The sequence below is a fragment of the Thamnophis sirtalis genome, unplaced genomic scaffold (genome assembly GCF_051295495.1).
Source record: "Thamnophis sirtalis isolate CommonGarterSnake01/CBP01778 unplaced genomic scaffold, rThaSir2_p1.2 scaffold_4, whole genome shotgun sequence".
Lineage (NCBI taxonomy): Eukaryota > Metazoa > Chordata > Lepidosauria > Squamata > Natricidae > Thamnophis > Thamnophis sirtalis.
The window spans coordinates 95,201,443-95,221,459 of record NW_028261384.1 but is presented as its reverse complement, the minus strand read 5'-3'; the positions used below and the strand labels follow the sequence as shown (position 1 = coordinate 95,221,459).

The following is a 20,017-nucleotide window of genomic DNA, read 5'->3' as shown; positions in this document are numbered from 1 at the left end:
TGTATGTCTTATTAAAATAACGTATAACCAATAAAGATTATTTTTTAAAAAATATATTTATTTCAGCACGACCTTTTGCCAACCCTATTTTGCCAATCAGTTGGGGGGGTACGACGACGAGCAGAGCTTATTATCACACATCATGTTAAAGCATCACGTTTTTCATGGATATTCCCTCTTTTCACGATGTGTATGTTTGAGCTTCAACAACTTTGATCTCTTCGGGCAAGCGGGCACGACAAAAATAAGCAAAGTCACTGTTTAGGGATGAAGCGTGATCAATAGCTGCGCAAGCGCAAAAAAAAACTGTACGGAGAAACTACAACTCCCTGCCACCCTTGCGTTCAAGTCCTGTAAAGCAGCCCAGTGCAATGTGCCTGCTGTTGCTGCAGCATTAGTAGAAAGTGTGTCACTGGGACACGAGGCTCTCCCTAGGAGTCACATGGTGGATGTTCCTGAGCCGCGTGCTGGTGTCTGCGCAGCTGCAAGGAGAGAGTGAGCTTTGGCAGAGTAACATTTTGCAGGCGAAGGGAGAGGCAGCGGCATAATCGAGCTCCCGGCTGGCGTGAGAGAATCTTTGCACGCGCAGCCAAGCTCCAGTTCTTTCCAGTCTGAGTGCTGGTGCAAACTACAAAGTTTAAAGAAGCAGGTTGCTACCATCCCGTGGCAAGCTGAAGTTCTTTTGCATTGCAACATAACTTCGGGCAGGGGGGAAAGAAGAAAGAGGAGGGGAAAGAGAACCCTTTGCTTTCCTCCCTCCTCACCAATCGAATCTCAACTCGCATCGTCGCTTGATATGAATGACAACTATCAGCTGAACAGGATGGCAACTTTGGATGACAACAACAACGCCCCAGGTAAGCCCCCGCTTTTCATCTTTCGGATTCCCGCATCGATTTAATTTTCCTATACTAAAAAAAAACCCGGTGATTTAACGCTCATCATTCACACACGTACCCTTTGATACCCGTGTAGGACAAAGTCCAGTCTCGGAGCTCAGCCTCCTCCGATATGTTTTGGTTTGTGCACCAACTAACCGTGGTCTGTTTTATCAGCATAAAATGGAAGGATAGGCAGGGGTCTCACACACACGCACACAAAAACAGGGCGATTATGAATGAAGTTGCTTCTGAACCTCATTAACTGTACATGGGATAAAAGAATCTTTCCTAACCTGCAGCCCCACAAAATATACTTTGGGAAGTTGGAGGAAAGTCAGGGGGGGAAATCGCTTAGATCTTTTCTTCTACCGTGTTCTCGTCTCCCGGGCAAAGATCATTTCATTTGCCACACGTGCACTGTGGCTCCCCCTTGGGGATCGGTAGAAAGGGAAGTAAAGTTTAGATATCAGTTTTAAGAGAAGCGGAAAGGACTTGGGTCACTAATAGTCGCAGGGCAACGCCCTTTCTTGTCCTTTGAATGGAGTGGCAGATGGCAAACGAGGACAGTCCGGAAGACAAGGAAGCTGTTTTGCTTCTTTTTCAATGAACTTTCGTCTAAGAGAGTCAGGAAATTCGTAACCTCTCTCGATATTCCAACCTGGCCGTTGTGTTTATCGCCCTGAGAGATCGCTCCCGGGGATCTTCCCCTATTGGCGTTGCCCCCTCTGGAATCCCATCCTTTTCTTTGGGATTCCCCCACTGATGGACTCACGTGTCCTGTGTTCGGACTCAGCCACGTGCAAAGTTTGTTTTCCTCACCGGCCCCGCCCCTGCCACCCATTGGCCTATCCCGCCTCGATTGCATCTTTAGTTACGCCTGTTTTCGAACGTCATCGTTCAGGAAGAAACAGTGCCCTGTCTCCTCCCTCCTGGGCGGGCGTTCGGGGTGGTTTTTGCTAGTGGGTGGAGGAGGAATCGGAACCAATGGAGAGCGAGGGGCAGGGCAAAGCGTGAGGGGCGGAGCTGGGGCGAGAGAAGAGGCCGGGGGGGGGGGGCATGTGCCAACGGGACACGTTGAGGAGACTCGTCCGACCTGCTAAGCTTAATGTCGCGTCTCCTATTCATTAAACTGGGCTCTAAGGTCTTTGGGACATACGAAAATTCTGGTTAAATCATGAGGCCTGTCCTAATGCCAACTGCGTGAGTTGAACCCGCCTGTTTTCCGCGTTTTGGGATGTGCCGAAGATAAACTAAAAATTAAGTAATGCGAGTATGCCAACCCTTGAACATCTTTCATTCTGGTGGTTCCTCTTCATTTTATTCTGAGGCTTATTTATCCACCCACCACCGCCAACCACACCAGGTGGCAGCCCCTAGCTAACCTTGATTAATTGTATAAGAGGCTGACAGGAATTACCTGCACTGTAGACTGGATAGGGAAGTTAAAAACACACAAACACACACCTTTATGTATTTTGGAAGAAGACACTGATTAGCTGCTGTAAAGCTGTGGAGGAAAATTTATGAACAGCTGCAAATAGCTGAACTTGATGCAAAAACCGATGTTGCTAATGTCATCACAGTAGAAGAGAAATGGGGGGGGGGACTTCCTCAGTTATCCATATTGCTGAATTTCTTTAGAAATCAAACCTGTTGGTTTATATATTAACCTAAAGTGCACTTGGATATGTTAGGGTTTGGTTTTCAGAGGTTCACTTTAACAAAAATGGTTAAAGTGTTTAGTGTTCATTTCATCACAGGGATCTTTCATATATCATAACCTATTAATATATATATTAATCTGTTTCAATAAGTGATCAAATTCCCCTCTTCCTGCACTGTGACGCCTTTATATCCAAAGAGGTGTTATGCAATTTTATTATAAGCTTTCCATTGAGTCTAATGTCCACATGAAGGGAACAAATTGACAAACTCTAGCTTTGCATCTAAGACTAACATGTTGGCAATGCTCCAACATTATTTACAGCCACTCCCAAGCCTCCACTTGGGTAAACTAGTGACATATATTGCAAACAGACATGACACACCTTTCCCTTCTTCAGACCCATTTGGAAGTTCTCCAGCTTGATGTTCTCTTAACTTCCAGTGCTGTCTTGTGCCTTCAAGCATTATTTATTCTCTATGACTCACCTGGGATGGTCTGTTTTAATATTCCTGGGAGGGACAGCTGCACATGTGCATAGCTTCCTCCACTGGGATTCCCTGCTCCACCCTTCATGGTGTGATCTGGCAGATTTTCAAACATTGCTGCTTACCTGTTAAAAATTAGGAAGGAAGGGTGTTGTAAAGGAGAGGATATAGGAGCAGAGGAGAAAAAGGCCCTGAGCCTACAATTTGGCAGCAGCTCCCTTAGATCCAAATCAGAGACATGATGATGAAGATATTTGCCAAGAGAATTGGTTGTTTTCCAGGTCTCTGCAGCCCAGCAGTTCTTAATTCAACTAGATGCTGTAATTTAAACTGTCTTCGTCCTTGTTTGTCCTTGGTAACTTTCCTGGTCGTTGTGCTTAAATTCAGAGATTGACTAAAGTTCCAGATTAATACTGGGCTGCATGACATTTGGAAAAGTCTAAACTGGGAATAGTGAAGTTGTTTCCAGAATGTTTATTGTCTTTAAAGTTACTGAGAATTTCCTTTGGCTGCAGTGCTGTAATTGGTGCTTTTTTTTCTGATAAGGAATGTCCTTCGTAAGTTCCCACCCATCTCACTTTTTGCAGTCTTCAGATTCCATTTGATACCCAGATTGCCATTTTTATTTTCTGAAGCTGCAGAAGGAAAAAAGAGATCTCTCGTTTTCCCACTTTCTCTCATTGAAACCTAATTTCTGTAGAACCAATGGTGAATTAGTGCATAAGTAGGTTGCCTCTGGCTCATTTTATAGGGAGAAAAAGTCCCTTATACTGTAATGCAAGAGGTAGAAATGAATGTAAGGATTTGGGGACATTATCCCATTTCTTTAGCCCCCATCCTGATCTTTCCTGTTTTCTAAGAAGATTAAGTTCTAGATTAGAAGTTTACAATCTCAACAGGATAAGGAAGCCAGCTTCCAAGTGTATTGAGGACTATAGGATAGTTACTAGAGATCTTTTTTAATCTAATGGGTATCTGGGAGCATAAGGGAATGTCTCTTTGGGAGGCTGTGTGCCTGAAATGAATTGATACTATCCATAACACTAGAACTGGAGGTGGGGGCAGTTGGTATTTCAGATTCAGGAAATTTAGTAATTAGGAAGCACAGAAAATAAAATAGGTACAACTTCTAAAAGATGCCTGGGCATTTAAAAAAAAATTTGCAGGAAAGTATTACAGAAGTCTTTTTTCCCCTTCTGGAGAAGGATTCTTCACTATAGTCCCAGTTTTGGGTGGAAAATATTTTGTGGAGGCAGTTGGGGTGAGAAGTATCTCTCTTTATGATAATAAAAAATAGTGTAAGTTTAGAAGACCTTAGCTAGGAGATCTTATCTAAAGTTTTGTGACATCTTAACCTTTTTTTATAGGATGTGATGGCTTTATAGAGCAGCTGAGCATAAGTGGCAAGTTCTAGCAGTTCAGTCTTCTCAAATGTGATGCATTTCAGATATTTTGGGACTGCAAACCCAGAAATCCTTGCCAAGACCACAGTTTGGGAAAGGCTAATTCATGCCACCCTCTTCCCTATTGGCAAAGGAGATAGCTTTTGGATTGCCAGCCATAATTGGTATTGTTTCAGCTTCACCTAAGCAAGCAGTCCCAGCTCTTGGGCTGCACCTAATAACTGAGCTGGCAGAGATAAAGCTTGGCAGTCCCAGTCAAGACTGGCTTGTTGTCAAAGGCCTTACCTGGGCACTGAATCTGTTTCTCCCACATGATCTTGTTTATAAGCCTTCTGGCATGTATGATTTTGTTTTTTATTGCTCTAAGATTCCTTGGCAGTAATACTTGCCTCCTGGCAAGTGGCCCGGTTCTGAAACCTTGAATCTTTTTTTTAATCACCAGGTTCCCAATTTAATGGATCTTTTGGATGTGATGGGTTTTTTCAAAGAAATAATTATTTTGGCTTCCACCTGTTTTTCAGTGAAATTTTGGCTGCCTGTTTCACTACTATAAGTTGTTTGCTTGATCCTTTTCCTTATCCCACCCCACCCCCATTTGCAGCTTAACATATAGGTCAACATCTGAAAGCAGAAAGAATTGGATTGCAAAATAAATGCAGTAATTTTGGTGAGATGAGTTCAGAGTTTTCAGCTAGGAAATAAACTTTATAAAGTTTTATCCAGATGTGTTTGGGAAGAAAAGTCTGCCATGCTTCACATACACTGGGCTGCTTTGCTTTCTTACTCCTAGTTTATTTACATGTACTCCATTCTAGTTCAGTTTCTGCAAATTCTTTCTAGAACATGGACACTGTGTTCCCATTCACTGTTCTGCCACATCTTGTAAGTTGCTTATCCATATTGTAAACCAATTTGCTAATTGCCACTTATTTTGTATATGATGATTCGAACAAATAGTATTGTATGAGAGGCATATAGGAAATAAATCAATATTATATTTGCAGGTGATGAGAATTGACATACTTTTATTAAATATCATGCTAGCTAGAGATGATTACCCTTGATAATCAAAAATGCTTCTGTATTCCTGGATAAAACAGTTGAACTCAGTTTATTATAACAAGCAAGGAAATATTCTCATAGAAATTTAAAGTCTGGAGGATACCAGGAGGCCATCTAATCTAAATATCTGTCTACTGTAAAAATCTTACTAAAGCATCCTTGAATGGTGGGCACATCAGCGCTCTAGACACTTGTTCATCTGGCTGACATGAAATGTAAAGTATTCTCATGAAATTCTTGCCACACATATATGACTCAGTAGTTCTAGCTGTATATGCTATAGGGAAGCAATTTAATCCCGAGTAAATCCTCTGATGTATGTGGGAGGCTTCATATTATTACCCTTAGCAGCTTGCTAAGTCTTCAGCTATTTGCTCACTAAGCATTTCTTGAACCACATTGCCTCTCTGCTAGTATAATAAATGGAGCATTTTCTTTTCTCTACTACATTTAGAAATGTACAAATCTCTTTTATGTCCTGTTTTAGTAGTGTTTTTTCAAGATAAAAGATCAGCTTTTGGCAATGTATTTCCATCTCTTCTCTTTCTCTTTTCCTTTCTCTTCTGCATTTCTAAAATCTGTCTCTCTGGTCATTCTTCACTAATCTGAACTCTCCTAATGTGCAAGAATGGTCCTTCCCAGAATTCCCAGCCTAACTGACTAGAGATATTCTGGTAAATGCAATCCTGGCATTTTCCCCTTAGGTTTGGCTCCAAAAGGTGTTTGTTTTTTTGAATATTGACCTGGAATTAGTCCTCACCTAGATGGCGCGCTAGAGAGATCTAGTTACCTGACAGAAGCAATTAAGAGACTATTCAGGTGTTCTAGGGTAAGAGAGATTTTCATAAATTTCTTTTTTCCCTCTTTATGCAGGTGGCGTGATCAGTTACATTGGTTCCAATGGATCTTCCCCAAGCCGCACCAGTCCCATCTCTTTGTGTGGCAGTGACAGTTTGAATGGTAGCTGCCAACTGTTTTCCCATCCAACTTTCCCCAACTACTTCCCACCTTCACCTGCAGGATCTCTGGTGCAGGATTCTGGACGCCTTTATGGGAGTAATTCGGCTGGACTTAATGATGATGCCTCCCCGTCGTCGTCTTCCTCCTCTTCCTACAGCTCTGGAGGTTCTCCAGTGGGACTCCAAGTGACCTTGGATGATGGGAGGCGTGTTTCCCCTATCAAAAGCACCAGCAGCAGCATCACGAGTGAGTGATGAACTGGAAGGCTGCGCTTTGGGGGATGGGATCAGATTGAGGATGCTGAGGTGAGCATGGATTTGAGAGTGAATGTTGAGATGACCACATCTCGCAGGATAGTTGTGGGCTTACAGTTCCATCAACTACCAGCTCTTTTGGCAGACTATGGGATTCAGGTACTTCAATCTATCACTGTTGCCTTTTTGACAACATTGATTCCTGCTGCGTTTTTCAAAACCAGCCATGTGCATCCAATGTTTGAAAGCTCACCAGTGTTGAAGAGGCTGAAGCTGTAGAATTGTCAATCTAGTCTTCAAACAAAGAATCTCATAGCTTTTGTCTCTCTTTCTCTTTCAGAACTCAATGGGATGGTCCTTCTATGTAAAGTTTGTGGTGATGTTGCTTCTGGCTTTCATTATGGTGTCCATGCCTGTGAAGGCTGCAAGGTAAGACTTTCCAATACTTTGAACAAGAAGAATATATGTCTCTCTTTCACACAAATGAATCTATGAGAACATATCTTTTTTAGAAGTCTTTGATGAAATTGAGAGCTGCTTGAGACCATAAGTAGCATTTTTGAGGATATTATGCTCTAGAAGCATATTATGCTCTAGAGATCAGGTCTGTCTTTTGATTGCTCTTAGTGACATCAAAGATTTATAGTGTGATTTGATTACTTACCTGCTCATCTAGTAGAACTGCCTCAGAGTTGACTGGGACTCCTGGTGCACTGATACTTAATAGGGAAATTCCAAGATGTATTATTTAGGGATAATGAAAATTGTCAGCATTTCTAGATGGCATAGCTGCAAGAATGCCTTGAATAAGTGACATGCAGCTAAGCAGAGTATAAAATTCTTCTGCAGTAAATTCTGCTTCAGCTGTAAAAAAATATTTTAATATGAAGGCAATACAATGCACTATTTTTAGAGCCTCTTACTTGCAATTACTATGGATAAAAGTGTCATACTTTATGTAGGTAAATAGCAAATGTAGTTCTTTTCTCCTCTCAGATTAACACTGTAGACCAGTGTTTCGGAACCTAAGCAACTTTCAATTTTCAATTTCAGTTTTCAACTGTCAATCAATATGGAGATTTTGGGGAGTTAAAATCCACCAGTCTTCAAGTTGCCATGGTTGGGATTGCTCTAGACATTTATAAACTATTGAGGTTTCTAGCCTTTTTTCTTCGAGTCAAGCATGTAAGAGAATTGTTGGGTGAAAAAGAATATGCTTGAGAATGTTTACACCAAAAGCACTTGCAGTTACATTCTGCTTCACAATCTCAAGAGAGATGTATTGAAACATGCATCCTAAGGATTAGCAATCAGACATAGCTGCCCCATTGCCCAGGTTAAATAAAATACTTGTCTCTCACATCTGCAGGGTTTCTTTCGGCGCAGCATTCAGCAGAACATCCAATACAAAAAGTGCCTGAAAAATGAGACCTGCAGCATTGTCCGCATCAACCGGAATCGTTGCCAGCAGTGTCGCTTTAAGAAGTGTCTGAGGGTTGGCATGTCTCGTGATGGTGAGTTCTTGCAGCAGAAAATTAAGAGATCTCAGGAAGAACAACAGTCTAGCTTTAGTGTAAACCTTTTGGTGGGCCCTCTGGGTGATCTCAGAAGATCTGCACCAAAGGATAAATCATACGCACTATACTACAGAGGTTTTGGGTTGTCTTCCATCTGTAATTCTTCTGATCTACACTTTGGTGCAGATGTTCTTGGCCCCAGAGGGTCCCTAAAAGGAGAAAATGGCAAGAGATGGTGGGGAGAGAGGAATGTCAATGTTACCGCCTTTGTCCGTGGTGATGTACCTCCTTGAGATATTTGGATCAAACACTCGCATGGTGCACTTAGGCAGCACTGCTGAAGGGTTAGGGGAAGGTTATGTGGGGGGGTTGTTTTGGACAGAGCAAATATTACAGTCTTGTGGATTTTTTATATATTTATATAATTTTTAAATGCCATCAAACTCTAAGGAATTAGATATGTGTGAAATCCCCAGATTTCCCTTGAACAGTTTATCCTGCCATTGTTTCCTTTGTCACCAAAAGAAAAAGGCACATAGGTTCTTTCCTGGGTCCATCAATGGAAAGTCTTTGAAGATGAAGATTACCCAATTCCTGTTTTGATTTTTGGAACAGTTTTTGCTTCTAAGAAAAGTCATGGATTAGAAAACCCATGTTGATTCTTGGATTCCACACAAATATTTCATGTATTGTCATCTTTTCTCTGTGTCTGTGCAGCCGTACGATTTGGGCGCATCCCCAAGCGTGAGAAGCAAAGGATGTTGGCTGAGATGCAGAGCGCAATGAACAACATGGCTAATAATCAACTGAGTGCACAGTGCCTCCCTGAGAATCTCCCCACAGGACATCCGCAGCCCAGTACCCTCTTGCTGGGCCACCAGTCTCAACCGGCACCTTCTTCCCCACCGTCCCGTGCAGCCTCCCCTCCCCAGATTTCTCCTTGCTACTCCCAGCAGCTGACACCTCCACGATCCCCAAGCCCTGGAGATGTCATGGAGGATGTCATCGCACAAGTGGCTAAAGCCCACAAAGAAATTTTTGTTTATGCCCATGACAAACTGCCCACAGGGCCCCAACCACCCACAGGGAGTAACAGTTCTCCTAGTTGGGACAACAATTGGTTGATTAATGGCACCAATGGGCTGCATCTTCAGAATGACAACTGGAACACTGGCTCTGCCTCTAGACCTGCTTGCCATCAGAATATCCATGGACATAGGTTTTGCCCCTCTGGGGAAACAGACCTCTCCCTTAAGCAAGACGAAACCAGAGTCTTGGTAAGTGTTACTTTGCCATGGAAGTTCCCATTTGCCTTTCAAATTCGATTGTTGCTAAATTGTTCTGATGCTGATGCTGGTTGGGGTTAATGTGGCCAGAAAATCAAGTACTTCCCTGGGATGGGAATGAAATTCAAATCAAGAAAGTTATGTTTATCTTAGCTATTTGGTTAATTATTCATCATGTGATTTGGGTGTATTTTTGTCTCCACTATTTTTATGTTCTGGATGTTTATTATTTATTAAAATTGGATCAGTTGTTCTGGTCCCTTAAGAAAGTTGCTGCTTATTTACCCCAGGGAAAAGTATTTATTTTCCCATCTGTTCTTGAAGCTTTCTGCTTCAAGAAAAATATGAAGAATTTCTTTTTATTGCATAAACGATTGTGGATCCTTCAGCAAACAACAACTGGAATATTTTTTTTAAATAAAAAATAATGCCCACCCATTTGGAATAGTGATCAGTAATCTTTCAGAGCCCTATGACCTTCGTTCGAGTGAAGGTCAGAGAATTTGCCCCATTAAAAACCTTGGGTGTGCAATCAGAGGTTGCCATTATTTAAGAGGTATCTGTCCAAAATATTGGCAGGAGATTAATCATGCTTGTTCAATTATATGAGTGCAGTGGAAGGGATATGCGCATCAAAAATCCTCAGTATTTTACTGTGGTTGCACTATTACTACGTAAAAGCTTAAGTTTTCATGATTTTTTTTAAAAAAAGAAAATGAGCAATAAGGAAATTAAAGTTTGCTAAAATTTTATTTAAGAATGTACATCACAATTAGCAGTAAGAAAGGAAAAGTTTTTTTTCTTAGAATGGAAAAAATGTATGCACACAATCAAAAATAGTGCTTAGAAGCTTTCTTTTTTTGCAGGCTTACCTATTTCCAACCACTTAAATCCATACCCTTATTTGTCCTTACATGACTATTTCCCCTCCCAACAGGCTTGCCCAGTGAATTGTCATCCTCATGGTTATAGTGGCCGCACATTTCAGGAGATTTGGGAGGATTTCTCACTGAGCTTTGTGTCAGCTGTACGAGAAGTTGTGGAATTTGCTAAACACATTCCGGGATTTCAGGAGCTGTCACAACATGACCAAGTCTCACTACTCAAAGCTGGCACATTCGAGGTAGGAAAATTTCCACCTACGCTAAGATCCTCCTTAGTCACAAGCTATTCATATTCTGTACTGGGAAATACTTCTTCCCGAAAACCTACTTGGTATTTGTAAACAGGGCAGAGCAAAGGTTGTTTTTAAATCCCATCACAAATTTCCATCTTTTTTTTTAACAACCGAGAAAGCATTGGAAAGACATTATATATTGGCTTCTTTCTCAAATATAAAATAATTAAAAGATTGTTATCAGGATGGTCTGCTTCTGGGAAGCTGTAACCTAGCCACACCAAGAGCAAAATAAGTGTTTTGAAAAAACCAGGAAAAGAATTTCGGCTGAAATTCTGACAAATCATTTTTCTTTTGAGATCTTTGAAAGAAAAAACAGCCACCTTGTGGTTTTGCAACCTAATTTGAGAGATGATTTAAGATCATTTTTTTGCAAATTAATAGTGGAGAAAATGGTTAGGGCTAATCCTTACCAACATCTGTAAGGAATGGGATTGTTTGTGTGCCTGGGCAATCTCAGCAGTATCAGAAATTCTCCTTTTGTATCTTCATGTATACTCAAAACGAGTGGCTTTTGTGGCACAACACACCTTTGCCTTTTCATAAAAACAAAAACGAGTTCTTATGGATGCCATTGGTCCTGGTGTTACTATGCAAATGTTTTCCAATGCTACTACATATTTATTGACATAGAGTGAAACTTACAACTTCAAAATAAAATTAAGCCGTCAACATAATTCATACCAATATGTCAGATATGTTTTACTGGGAATGTGGATATTTATATACATAGTAGCGAAGAAAGCTTAAAAGTAACTTCATGCTTTAGCTCATGGGATTGTCATCTCTCTCTCAAGATTTATGCTATGATAGTTTGCATTAGATTCTTAAATCCATTGGCTTTGGAAGCATTTTGTAAGATTCTTGGTAGGAAACTTGAGTATTGTAAAATGGTGAGTTACATCTCAAAACTTGTATGCATGGAAAACTTGAGCACAACATTGAATTATGACCATTGTGAAGTAAGCTCTGTATGTGTGTGTGTGTGTGTAAGCCTCCATGTTTCTTAAGTATGTAGTCATATTGATGTTTTTTTCATAGCAGTGAATGACATCAAGTGATTGATATAGTAAGATTCTTCATTTTGAGTCTGAAGTTGTTGCCATGGCATGAAAGGCACAAATTGCAATTATAATTCTTCCTAAATTGTAATCATAATATCAAAGTTTCTTATGTCATTTTGGTGTTTTTTAAAAAAATAGAAAAATGCACTTGACTAGTATTTGTGGGAGCATACTTATATTCTGAAAGTTCTTTTTTATCTTTTCTCTCCATCCCCAGGTGCTGATGGTTCGGTTTGCCTCCCTTTTCAATGTCAAGGAGCAAACTGTAACGTTCATGAGCCGCACAAAGTACAACCTTGAAGAGTTGTGGGGGATGGGCATGGATGACTTGTTAACATCCATGTTTGAGTTCAGTGAGAAGCTTAGTGCCTTGCAACTATCTGAAGAAGAACTGGGCCTCTTCACAGCAGTGGTGCTGATCTCTGCAGGCAAGTATCCATTGACCTAGATTGGTGGGAATTCCACTTCAAACATACAGACTTTTTGATGCATCCTTTTCCCAGCATAGCTAGTTTTCATTCGTTTGCTGTCCTTGCCAATGGCTTTCATACCTCCAAATTTGTGATTCTTCACTACCAAAATATAACCCCCAGATCCCTACCTTCCAAATACTAGAAACTTTGTAGATGTAACTGAAATTCTCCATATTCCTCTTCTATCCCAGTTCTCCCTTCAACATCATATTTTAGCAATGTTATGTCCTCGGGGACAAAACCTTCATTTGTTCTGAAGTAGGATGCATGTCGATGGTTCTTTAGAAATAACAACCAACTATGTTTCAAGGATTGTGATTTGCAGATCATCTTTGACATGATTTTCTGTTACAATTGGGCATTCTTGTGACCTGGAGGGAGGCTAGACATTTCTGATACTGCATCCTGGACTCTGGTTTTATGTACTTCCTTTGCAGCATTCCTCCGCAGTACTTACTGTCCATTCCTCCCCAATGTAGATCGCTCAGGCATTGAGAACCCAGCATCGGTGGAGCGGCTGCAGGAAACTCTGATCCGGGCGCTGCGAGCCCTCATCCTCAAGAATCACCCCCAGGAGACATCCCGCTTTACTAAACTGCTCTTGAAACTGCCTGATCTGCGCACCCTCAACATGCACTCCGAAAAGCTTCTCTCCTTCCGCATTGATGCTCAGTAGAAGATAGCGAGGGCAGAAATACTGCGAGTCCAGGCTCCTGACCAATTCTCCCTGCTTTATTGCACTAACCAGACTATTTTGGGCCTGGACCTGGCTATCTATTTATGCGGGCATAGCAACTGCTACTCCTGCCTGCTCAGAAACAAACAGCACAACCGCCTTTGTAAATATATCCGTGTATATTGGAACTGTGTGAAGAGAATACCCCTCTTCCTGGCTGTGGTGCCAACTTCAGGAGACAAATACAATGAAATCAAATTCTCTGGGTGGTTGTCTTCCTTCTTTTGTTCACTTGTTGCTCTCTCAAATTGAAACCGCTGTGGGGATTGGGATCAAGTGTGGCATGATCCTTTGGCTGCCACCAGATGGAAAGCAAATCTTAAGAAAGAGGTGGATAACTGGAGCCCCACTGGCTTTTTCTAGGGAGGGTGATGTGGTTTGAAGTCCTGTAAAAACTGCTAGGTGAGCAAGCTCACCTGCCTTATTGATTCCTTAAAATGCTCATCTTTTTTAACTTTTCCTTTGGTGTAGGAGACCTACAAATTCCTTTTGTAATAGATGCCACTTAAAGGGCTTCAATAATTTTGAAATAATGTCCCTTGTCAGTAGAAATGCAAGGGAAATAACTAAACCACCTTTTTTTGAAATACTCCTGACTAGCAAAAAGAAAAAAAGAATAAATGATCACCCATTATCAGATTAAATTTAAACAAAATGAGGCAATTAGGTATGCTGGCAAATTGGCCTCTCTTTCCACAGCTTGGTGAACTTTCTGTGTGTAGGAGAGGTTTTACCCATTAAGAGAGGCTTTGATGGGTAAAATAGTTAGAAGAGAACGGATTTCAGCCCAACCTTGTACTCAGTTTTGGCGATTAAAAGAAAGGATGTTATGCCAGCCACCATTTTACCAGAAATGAAACACCAAAAGTCAGTTGGGGCTGTGAGGTTTTTTTTTGTCTTTGTTTAAGGGTAGGTTTGTTTGTTTTTTAATCATATATTTATTACATAAATATATAGTAAAATAGACCAGCAACAATTACCATAAAAATATCTTTCTTTAAAATCCTGACCAAAAACACAAAAAGGGTTATTTTTTTCCCCTGCCCCAGACTTTTCAGGGTTTTTTTTTTCTTCAAAATCGCACGTCACAGACAAATTGTGATTGTCGTATTTTTTACATCAGCAGCTTCCTGCTTCCCAGATGCAAAAAAAAGGAAAAGGAAAGGAAGAAAAACAGAAACAGAAAAAAGAAAAAGACACTAAGGGAGAAGGGGGAAAGGGATGAGGCAGAGGGAACACTTTCCCCACCTGTTTTTTCCTTCCCTCTGGACTCTTCCCCCATAACCCAACCCCCCTTCAGAAAACCCCATCTCCCAAATGTACATTCACTAACTCCCTGCTCACAGTTTCTTTCCCTGCTCTGGACTGCGAGGGGGAAAACCACGATGCATAGTATATTGGGGGTTTAAGTATAAAGTTAAGTAAAAAGTTGCCTCCTTTATTGGAAACTCCTTTTTATTCTTCCATAATCTTTGATGATAATCTGGATTCAAAATTTTTTTAAAAAAAAACCCTTTTAGAAAGAAAGACTGGCTGGGGTGATGGTGAAGAAGGTAGTGGGATACCATTTATAGGATTGCATGAGGTATGTATTGGCAAAGAAATACTGAGAGGAGGTGTGGGAATAATAATCAGTTTCTCTCCCCCCCCCCAACATGAATAAGTGTATAATGGGGAAAAATCTGCTTCTTACCCAGTCATTAAGTGCCCCGCGTGGATGGAGGAAGGAATTTTGGGCCACTGCCCTAAGAAGCAACACTTTTACTACAGATTGCTTCTCCCATACAAGTAGTATGGCGTACAAAAGAGGTGGGAGAGATACTGTGTTCCTTGCACTGAACTCTGGGTAAAATGTGAGCATGGCATGACAGGGAAGAATGACACCTGAGGTGGCAAAGTATCAAAGTATGAAGTGTCGTGGGAGGGATTCACACCCTGAGATTTTCACATCACGTTAAGGATAAGTTATGACTTAGGCAGCAGCCTATGTACCCTCCTACCCCAGCTGACATAAGATGGGGGACAGTGCCCTCTCTAGGTAAACCGGCACAAAGGAATTAAGTCAGAGGCCTCCTTTCTCCATTAGCAGCTTTCTTGCGTAGAGTGTCTTGCATATATAAATCTCTAGTACAAAGGGGGTGGGGGGGAATTCTACCTTTCTGCATTCAAACTCCTTATGCAAAAGCTATTTCAGCTCCCCTTAGGAGGTGGTGTTATGTATGTGCTGGTGGAGAGAAGAGTGTTCTAAATGAGGACTACAATCAAGATCCTAAAAAACAGACATACAGGTAGTCCTTGACTTATGTCCATTCATTTAGTGACCATTTGAAGTTACGATGGTGTTGATAAAAGTGACTTATGACAGTCCTTGGTCTTATAATCACTGCGGCCAGCATGCCTGCGGTCATATAATCACAATTTTGGTTCTTTGCAACTAACATGTATTTCTGATAGTTGCAGTACCCCAGGATCATGTAACTGCCATATATGATCTTCCCAGCTGATTTGCAATAAGCAAAGTCAATGGAGGAAGTCGTATTTGCTTAACAGCTGATTCAGATAATGACAGCAGCAAAAAGGTCATAAAATCAGGTGTGACTTGCTTGATGACTGCATCACTTAGTGACAATTGTGGTCTTAAGTCGAGGACTATCTGTGCCATTTTAAAAGCTTAAGGGGGTGCAAAATGCATTCATTCCTCACAGCTGACATAGTGATGTTGGCCAGGCTGAAAAGGTTTACTTTGGCTATAATGTCTGTCTTAACAATTAAGTAATCATTGTGAAAAGGGGGGTCCTTGCCTTTTCCTTGTAAGATACAACCAAATAAAGCTGATTGTTTCACAACATGATGCTATTACTTGATCATACTCCAAAGATGTCGATTTAAACTATAAAGTCTGAATTAATCCAGTGTTGTAAATTCTAGTTCAGTGTTTCTCAACCTTGGCTACTTGAAGATGTCTGGACTTCAACTCCCAGAATTCCCCAGCCAGCGAATGCTGGGAGTTGAAGTCCAGACATCTTCAAGTTGCCAAGGTTGAGAAACACTGTTCTAGTTGAAGCGATAAACTGTGCTAGTTCATTCACAAACTATTGCTATTTAACAATAATGCTACCTAACAAGCCACTATCACAGAAATGTCAACCACATCATCATCCAAAGTCTCATGGTTTCAAAAGATGAAAAATCACTTTTTTAATTTTTCTTAATACCTCAGGCTTAGCTTTCTATCTTAAGAAAAGAAACCAAGAGCCTAGTTTCTCAAATTATTTAAGGGAATACAGAATTTAGCCAGATCACTTCAGCTTGCTAGGCAAGAACAATGAAGGGTTCATAACTCTATACAGGGCACCTAAGCTGAAATCACAGAAATGTTTCTAATTGGACAGACCATCTCTCATTCCTTTCAGAGCCTCATAGGGACAACCAAACACACCAACTAAAGTAGTATAATAATTAGCCAAGACAAATAAACCAAAACAAATAGCTGACATTTGTCTTCCCCCTACACTGCCTTCCATTTGAGACTTTGGCAGGAGGCTCTGCATGTAGAACAAACTTGTGCAAAGTGCGGTTTACACTTTGTATACATAAGATATTTGTGCACAGTTGAAAGAACTATACTTATTAAATATATATATATATATATGCTCGAGATGAAGTCAAGCAGGAGGTTCTGCACAAGCTCACTGAAATGAATGAGCAGTCCCACTCATTTCAGGCAGAGTCGAAATAGAAGCTGTTCCTTTTCAGTTCAACTATATGTATTATATATACACACCTAAATATGTTCAGGCTCCTTCATCCAAGGTAATACCATCTGTGACTATTTTCTCAGGACTACAAAGCCGATCTTACATCTTGAAGTTGAGTATGCGTGGGAAATTCATAAATCAAAGTACTCAAATACTATTTTATAGAGGCTGTACTATTTGGTATAAGGCAATGAGGAATTTTTATCCTGCCCCCTCCTCCCTGATAACCAGGGGCATTTTTACATGCTTTGTAGATTCCAAACATTAAGATGTTCCAATTACACCTTTTCAAGGCAGAATTAGTTTCCAAGTTGGGTTATATATAAAATATTTACAGAATTACAAATGCTGAACAGACTGTTCACTTGATTGATGTGTGAAAGTGTGTCCTTGCTGGCAACTTACAGAGTATTATTAAGGCTTCTAGAAAGATGAGTGTAGAGAACTGACCTCAAGATGGGGGTAGCACTGAGGCTTGAATCTGCCCTACTTCAGCTGCCCTGACAAGATGAGGGGGAATATGAAATATTGGTGAAGTGAGGCCAAATGACAAACGTGTTTGAGACAGAAACAAACAAGAATGGGGAAAATGAGGTAAGGTTAACATCAAGAAGGAAAATATCTGCAAACATACAGAAACACATATACCTACATTTAAGATATTCCTCAACTCTGCCACAAATGCTTGGCAGAACAGTTTGAACCCAGAGAATAGGCAAGGCTCAGTACTTCTAGCTTTCAGGTATATTCAGCCGGGCATAGTAGGAATATAATATTCTTAGTATGGGAGAGAACAAACCTGTCTACAAACAGGGAATGCAAAACCGGCATGATAGAAGGAGACACACTGGCATGTGTGTATGAGACAGGAACCTTCTTTTCATAGAGAAGCAAATTTGTACTAGATATGTTTGTACCTCTTAAAAATATTAAAATACATACAGATTTTGTTAGCTTAAAACCACAAGATTGGACACCCATACATCTGAGGTAATTTACACTGCAGATTCACAAGTCCCTCATTTTCATTATTACAAGTAAAACATACACATTTAGACACGAGCCAATGCTGATAGTGTGTTAGGGACACATCTGGGGTCACCATAAACCAGAGCATATCTTTCTCATATACCAGGAAGATGTTTATGTAGGAACACCACCAACGGTCAGAATAACATACTCATTGAGATAAAGAATACATGTGACCAGCTCTGGCCTCAGCGGGGTCTCCTGGCAGCACCACAATGCCTAAACTGTTTCACGGCTTCTGCCTTTGCTCAATCTGCAAGAAGTGAAGAACAACCTGCCTTTGGATGACATTCGTTTTTCTTCTGCTGTCCGAGTTTAAAATAAAAATCCTTTAGGGCCCTGAGCTGCCAAAGAGGATGCTGGAACCTATAATTTCTACAGTACAAGTAGCAAAGCAAACTCAGCTCAACCCCCTCTCCAAAAAGAAGGGGGAAAGGTATTAGTTCTAACTGAAGGTGGAGTTTGGAATAAGGTAATGATAGGAAGATTATTTGAGATCTGTTTTTTAGGCTTCCGGGTTTAAGGGGTAAGTTGCAGATTAGATACCTATGCAAACCTTTTCAGCCTGGCAAGGAGGGTTATAAGTGGCAAGAGAGCCTTAGTTTCTGCAGCCCTTTTCAGCCTGGCAAGGAGGGTTATAAGTGGCAAGAGAGCCTTAGTTTCTGCAGCCCGTTGCAGGCAGCAGAAATATATAGGTAATCCTTGTTTAGCAACTGCCAAAGTTATGACAGTAATGAAAAAAAACTATGCAATCCTTGCATTTATAACCTTTGCAGGTCTGTAAAGCAAAGGAAACTGACATAAGATCGCAAGGACAATCAGTTTCACTTAACAACCACATCATTTAAATTGCCAGGGATAAATGAGAATTACCTGTAGTTCATTTCTCCGTTATCAAAAGAAATGGCATTAACCTCCAGAGGTTTATTTTTCTCTTTTAAAGAACTATGTGGCAGAATTTTGGATAAGTACTTGAAAGGCTGGCTGCTGAGGGAGAGTAGTAAGTCAAGAACTAGCACTAGAGAATAATGTGTGTCTTTCAATGTGAGACTGTCCAGTTGGGACTCCTTGATCAGTGGGGAGGGAAAGCGAGGAAGGAAAAAAGAACAAAGAGGCGTCTGACCTGAGGCAAGAAAGCCAAATACACTGGAACAGTTTTTGGCAGGCAGGCTGGGGAAGAAGATCTTAAAAACCGTTATTCTAGGTCAAAATCAGCTTTTTATTTTTTATGTATTGCTTATTCTTATTCTAACTGAAAATAAGAAGAAATACGAGACCTTCCAAACACTTTAAATAGTTTTGTCGAATGCTCGGTTTCAGGAATCTTGTTTTTCTGCCTCTCTCTTTGGAAGCAAACAGCCCCGCACTTGGACACCATGAGAATTTAGACAATTGGAATACAATGGTATAAAATTAAGGCTGAAGATAAATTTATCAATTAAAAGGTAATCTGAAAAAGGATTTATTTGGGTTGTTGTCTGCAATACTTTGGCTTCAACTCAATTAAATGGAATTTATGGAAGCTGAACTTTAGAATCAACCCAGATGTTTGAGCCAATTAATATTTTCACTCTGAATTTTTATGGAGAACATTTAGCAAACTGGCTAGGTCTGATTGCAGAAAAAAAGCAACAACTTTTGAAAAAATCCTCAGAAAAAGGCATTATTCATGCTTATTTGTGCAGGATTTCTTGTCCTAAATAACTAGGCAGAGCACCCTGGAATACTCTAGAAATTTTCAAAATGCCATGTAAGAAGCACAATGGCCATAAATGCACTGCTTCCAAAGGAAGATCAAAAATATTTTGTATACTGGCCACGTTTGTTGTAGGTGCCAGCTTGGGACAAACATTCCATCTTATGTGAGCAAAAAGAAGAAATTTTTTAAGAAGAGAATTTCAAAGGGCTGGATTTTTTTCAGCTTGCCCTTATGCTGCTTTTTAGATCTTTTTTCAGCTGATCATTCCAACTCTTTTATAACCTAACTGAATTGATATTATTTCGAACTCCTTTTACAAGTGAATTGACTGTATTTAATGCATGTAATGTACATCTAAAGACCTCAATTCTCCCTCAAGCAACACTCAACTCTTTCAAATGCTACATTCATCACTGACCCAAGCAGGGTTTCACACATTCGGTCATCCTAAGATCTACTGAATTTGTCAAATGATTCAGTAAAAACATTGTTTATGTGATCACGTTCAACTCAATAGCAGCTCATTCATAACAGAAAATCATTAGCATGGAAGGCATATGCTAACAA

At 40.5% G+C, this 20,017-nt stretch overlaps 1 protein-coding gene across 2 annotated transcripts; it reads left to right on the top strand.

The window, feature by feature from the left end:
* Nucleotides 1-506: 506 nt before the first annotated feature.
* On the top strand, nt 507-13,167 carry NR1D1 (nuclear receptor subfamily 1 group D member 1). 2 transcript variants are annotated; one of them, XM_014074150.2, is made up of 8 exons: nt 507-857; nt 6,371-6,703; nt 7,052-7,140; nt 8,081-8,225; nt 8,946-9,505; nt 10,452-10,637; nt 11,973-12,183; nt 12,708-13,167. In XM_014074150.2, the coding sequence occupies exons 1-8, from the start codon at nt 797-799 to the stop codon at nt 12,902-12,904; spliced, it is 1,782 nt and encodes a 593-aa protein (XP_013929625.2). In that variant the 5' UTR covers nt 507-796; the 3' UTR covers nt 12,905-13,167. The 2 variants fall into 2 exon arrangements, with proteins under 2 accessions (XP_013929625.2, XP_087569601.1); XM_087713475.1 differs by lacking the exon at nt 10,452-10,637.
* The last annotated feature ends 6,850 nt before the right edge of the window (nt 13,168-20,017 follow it).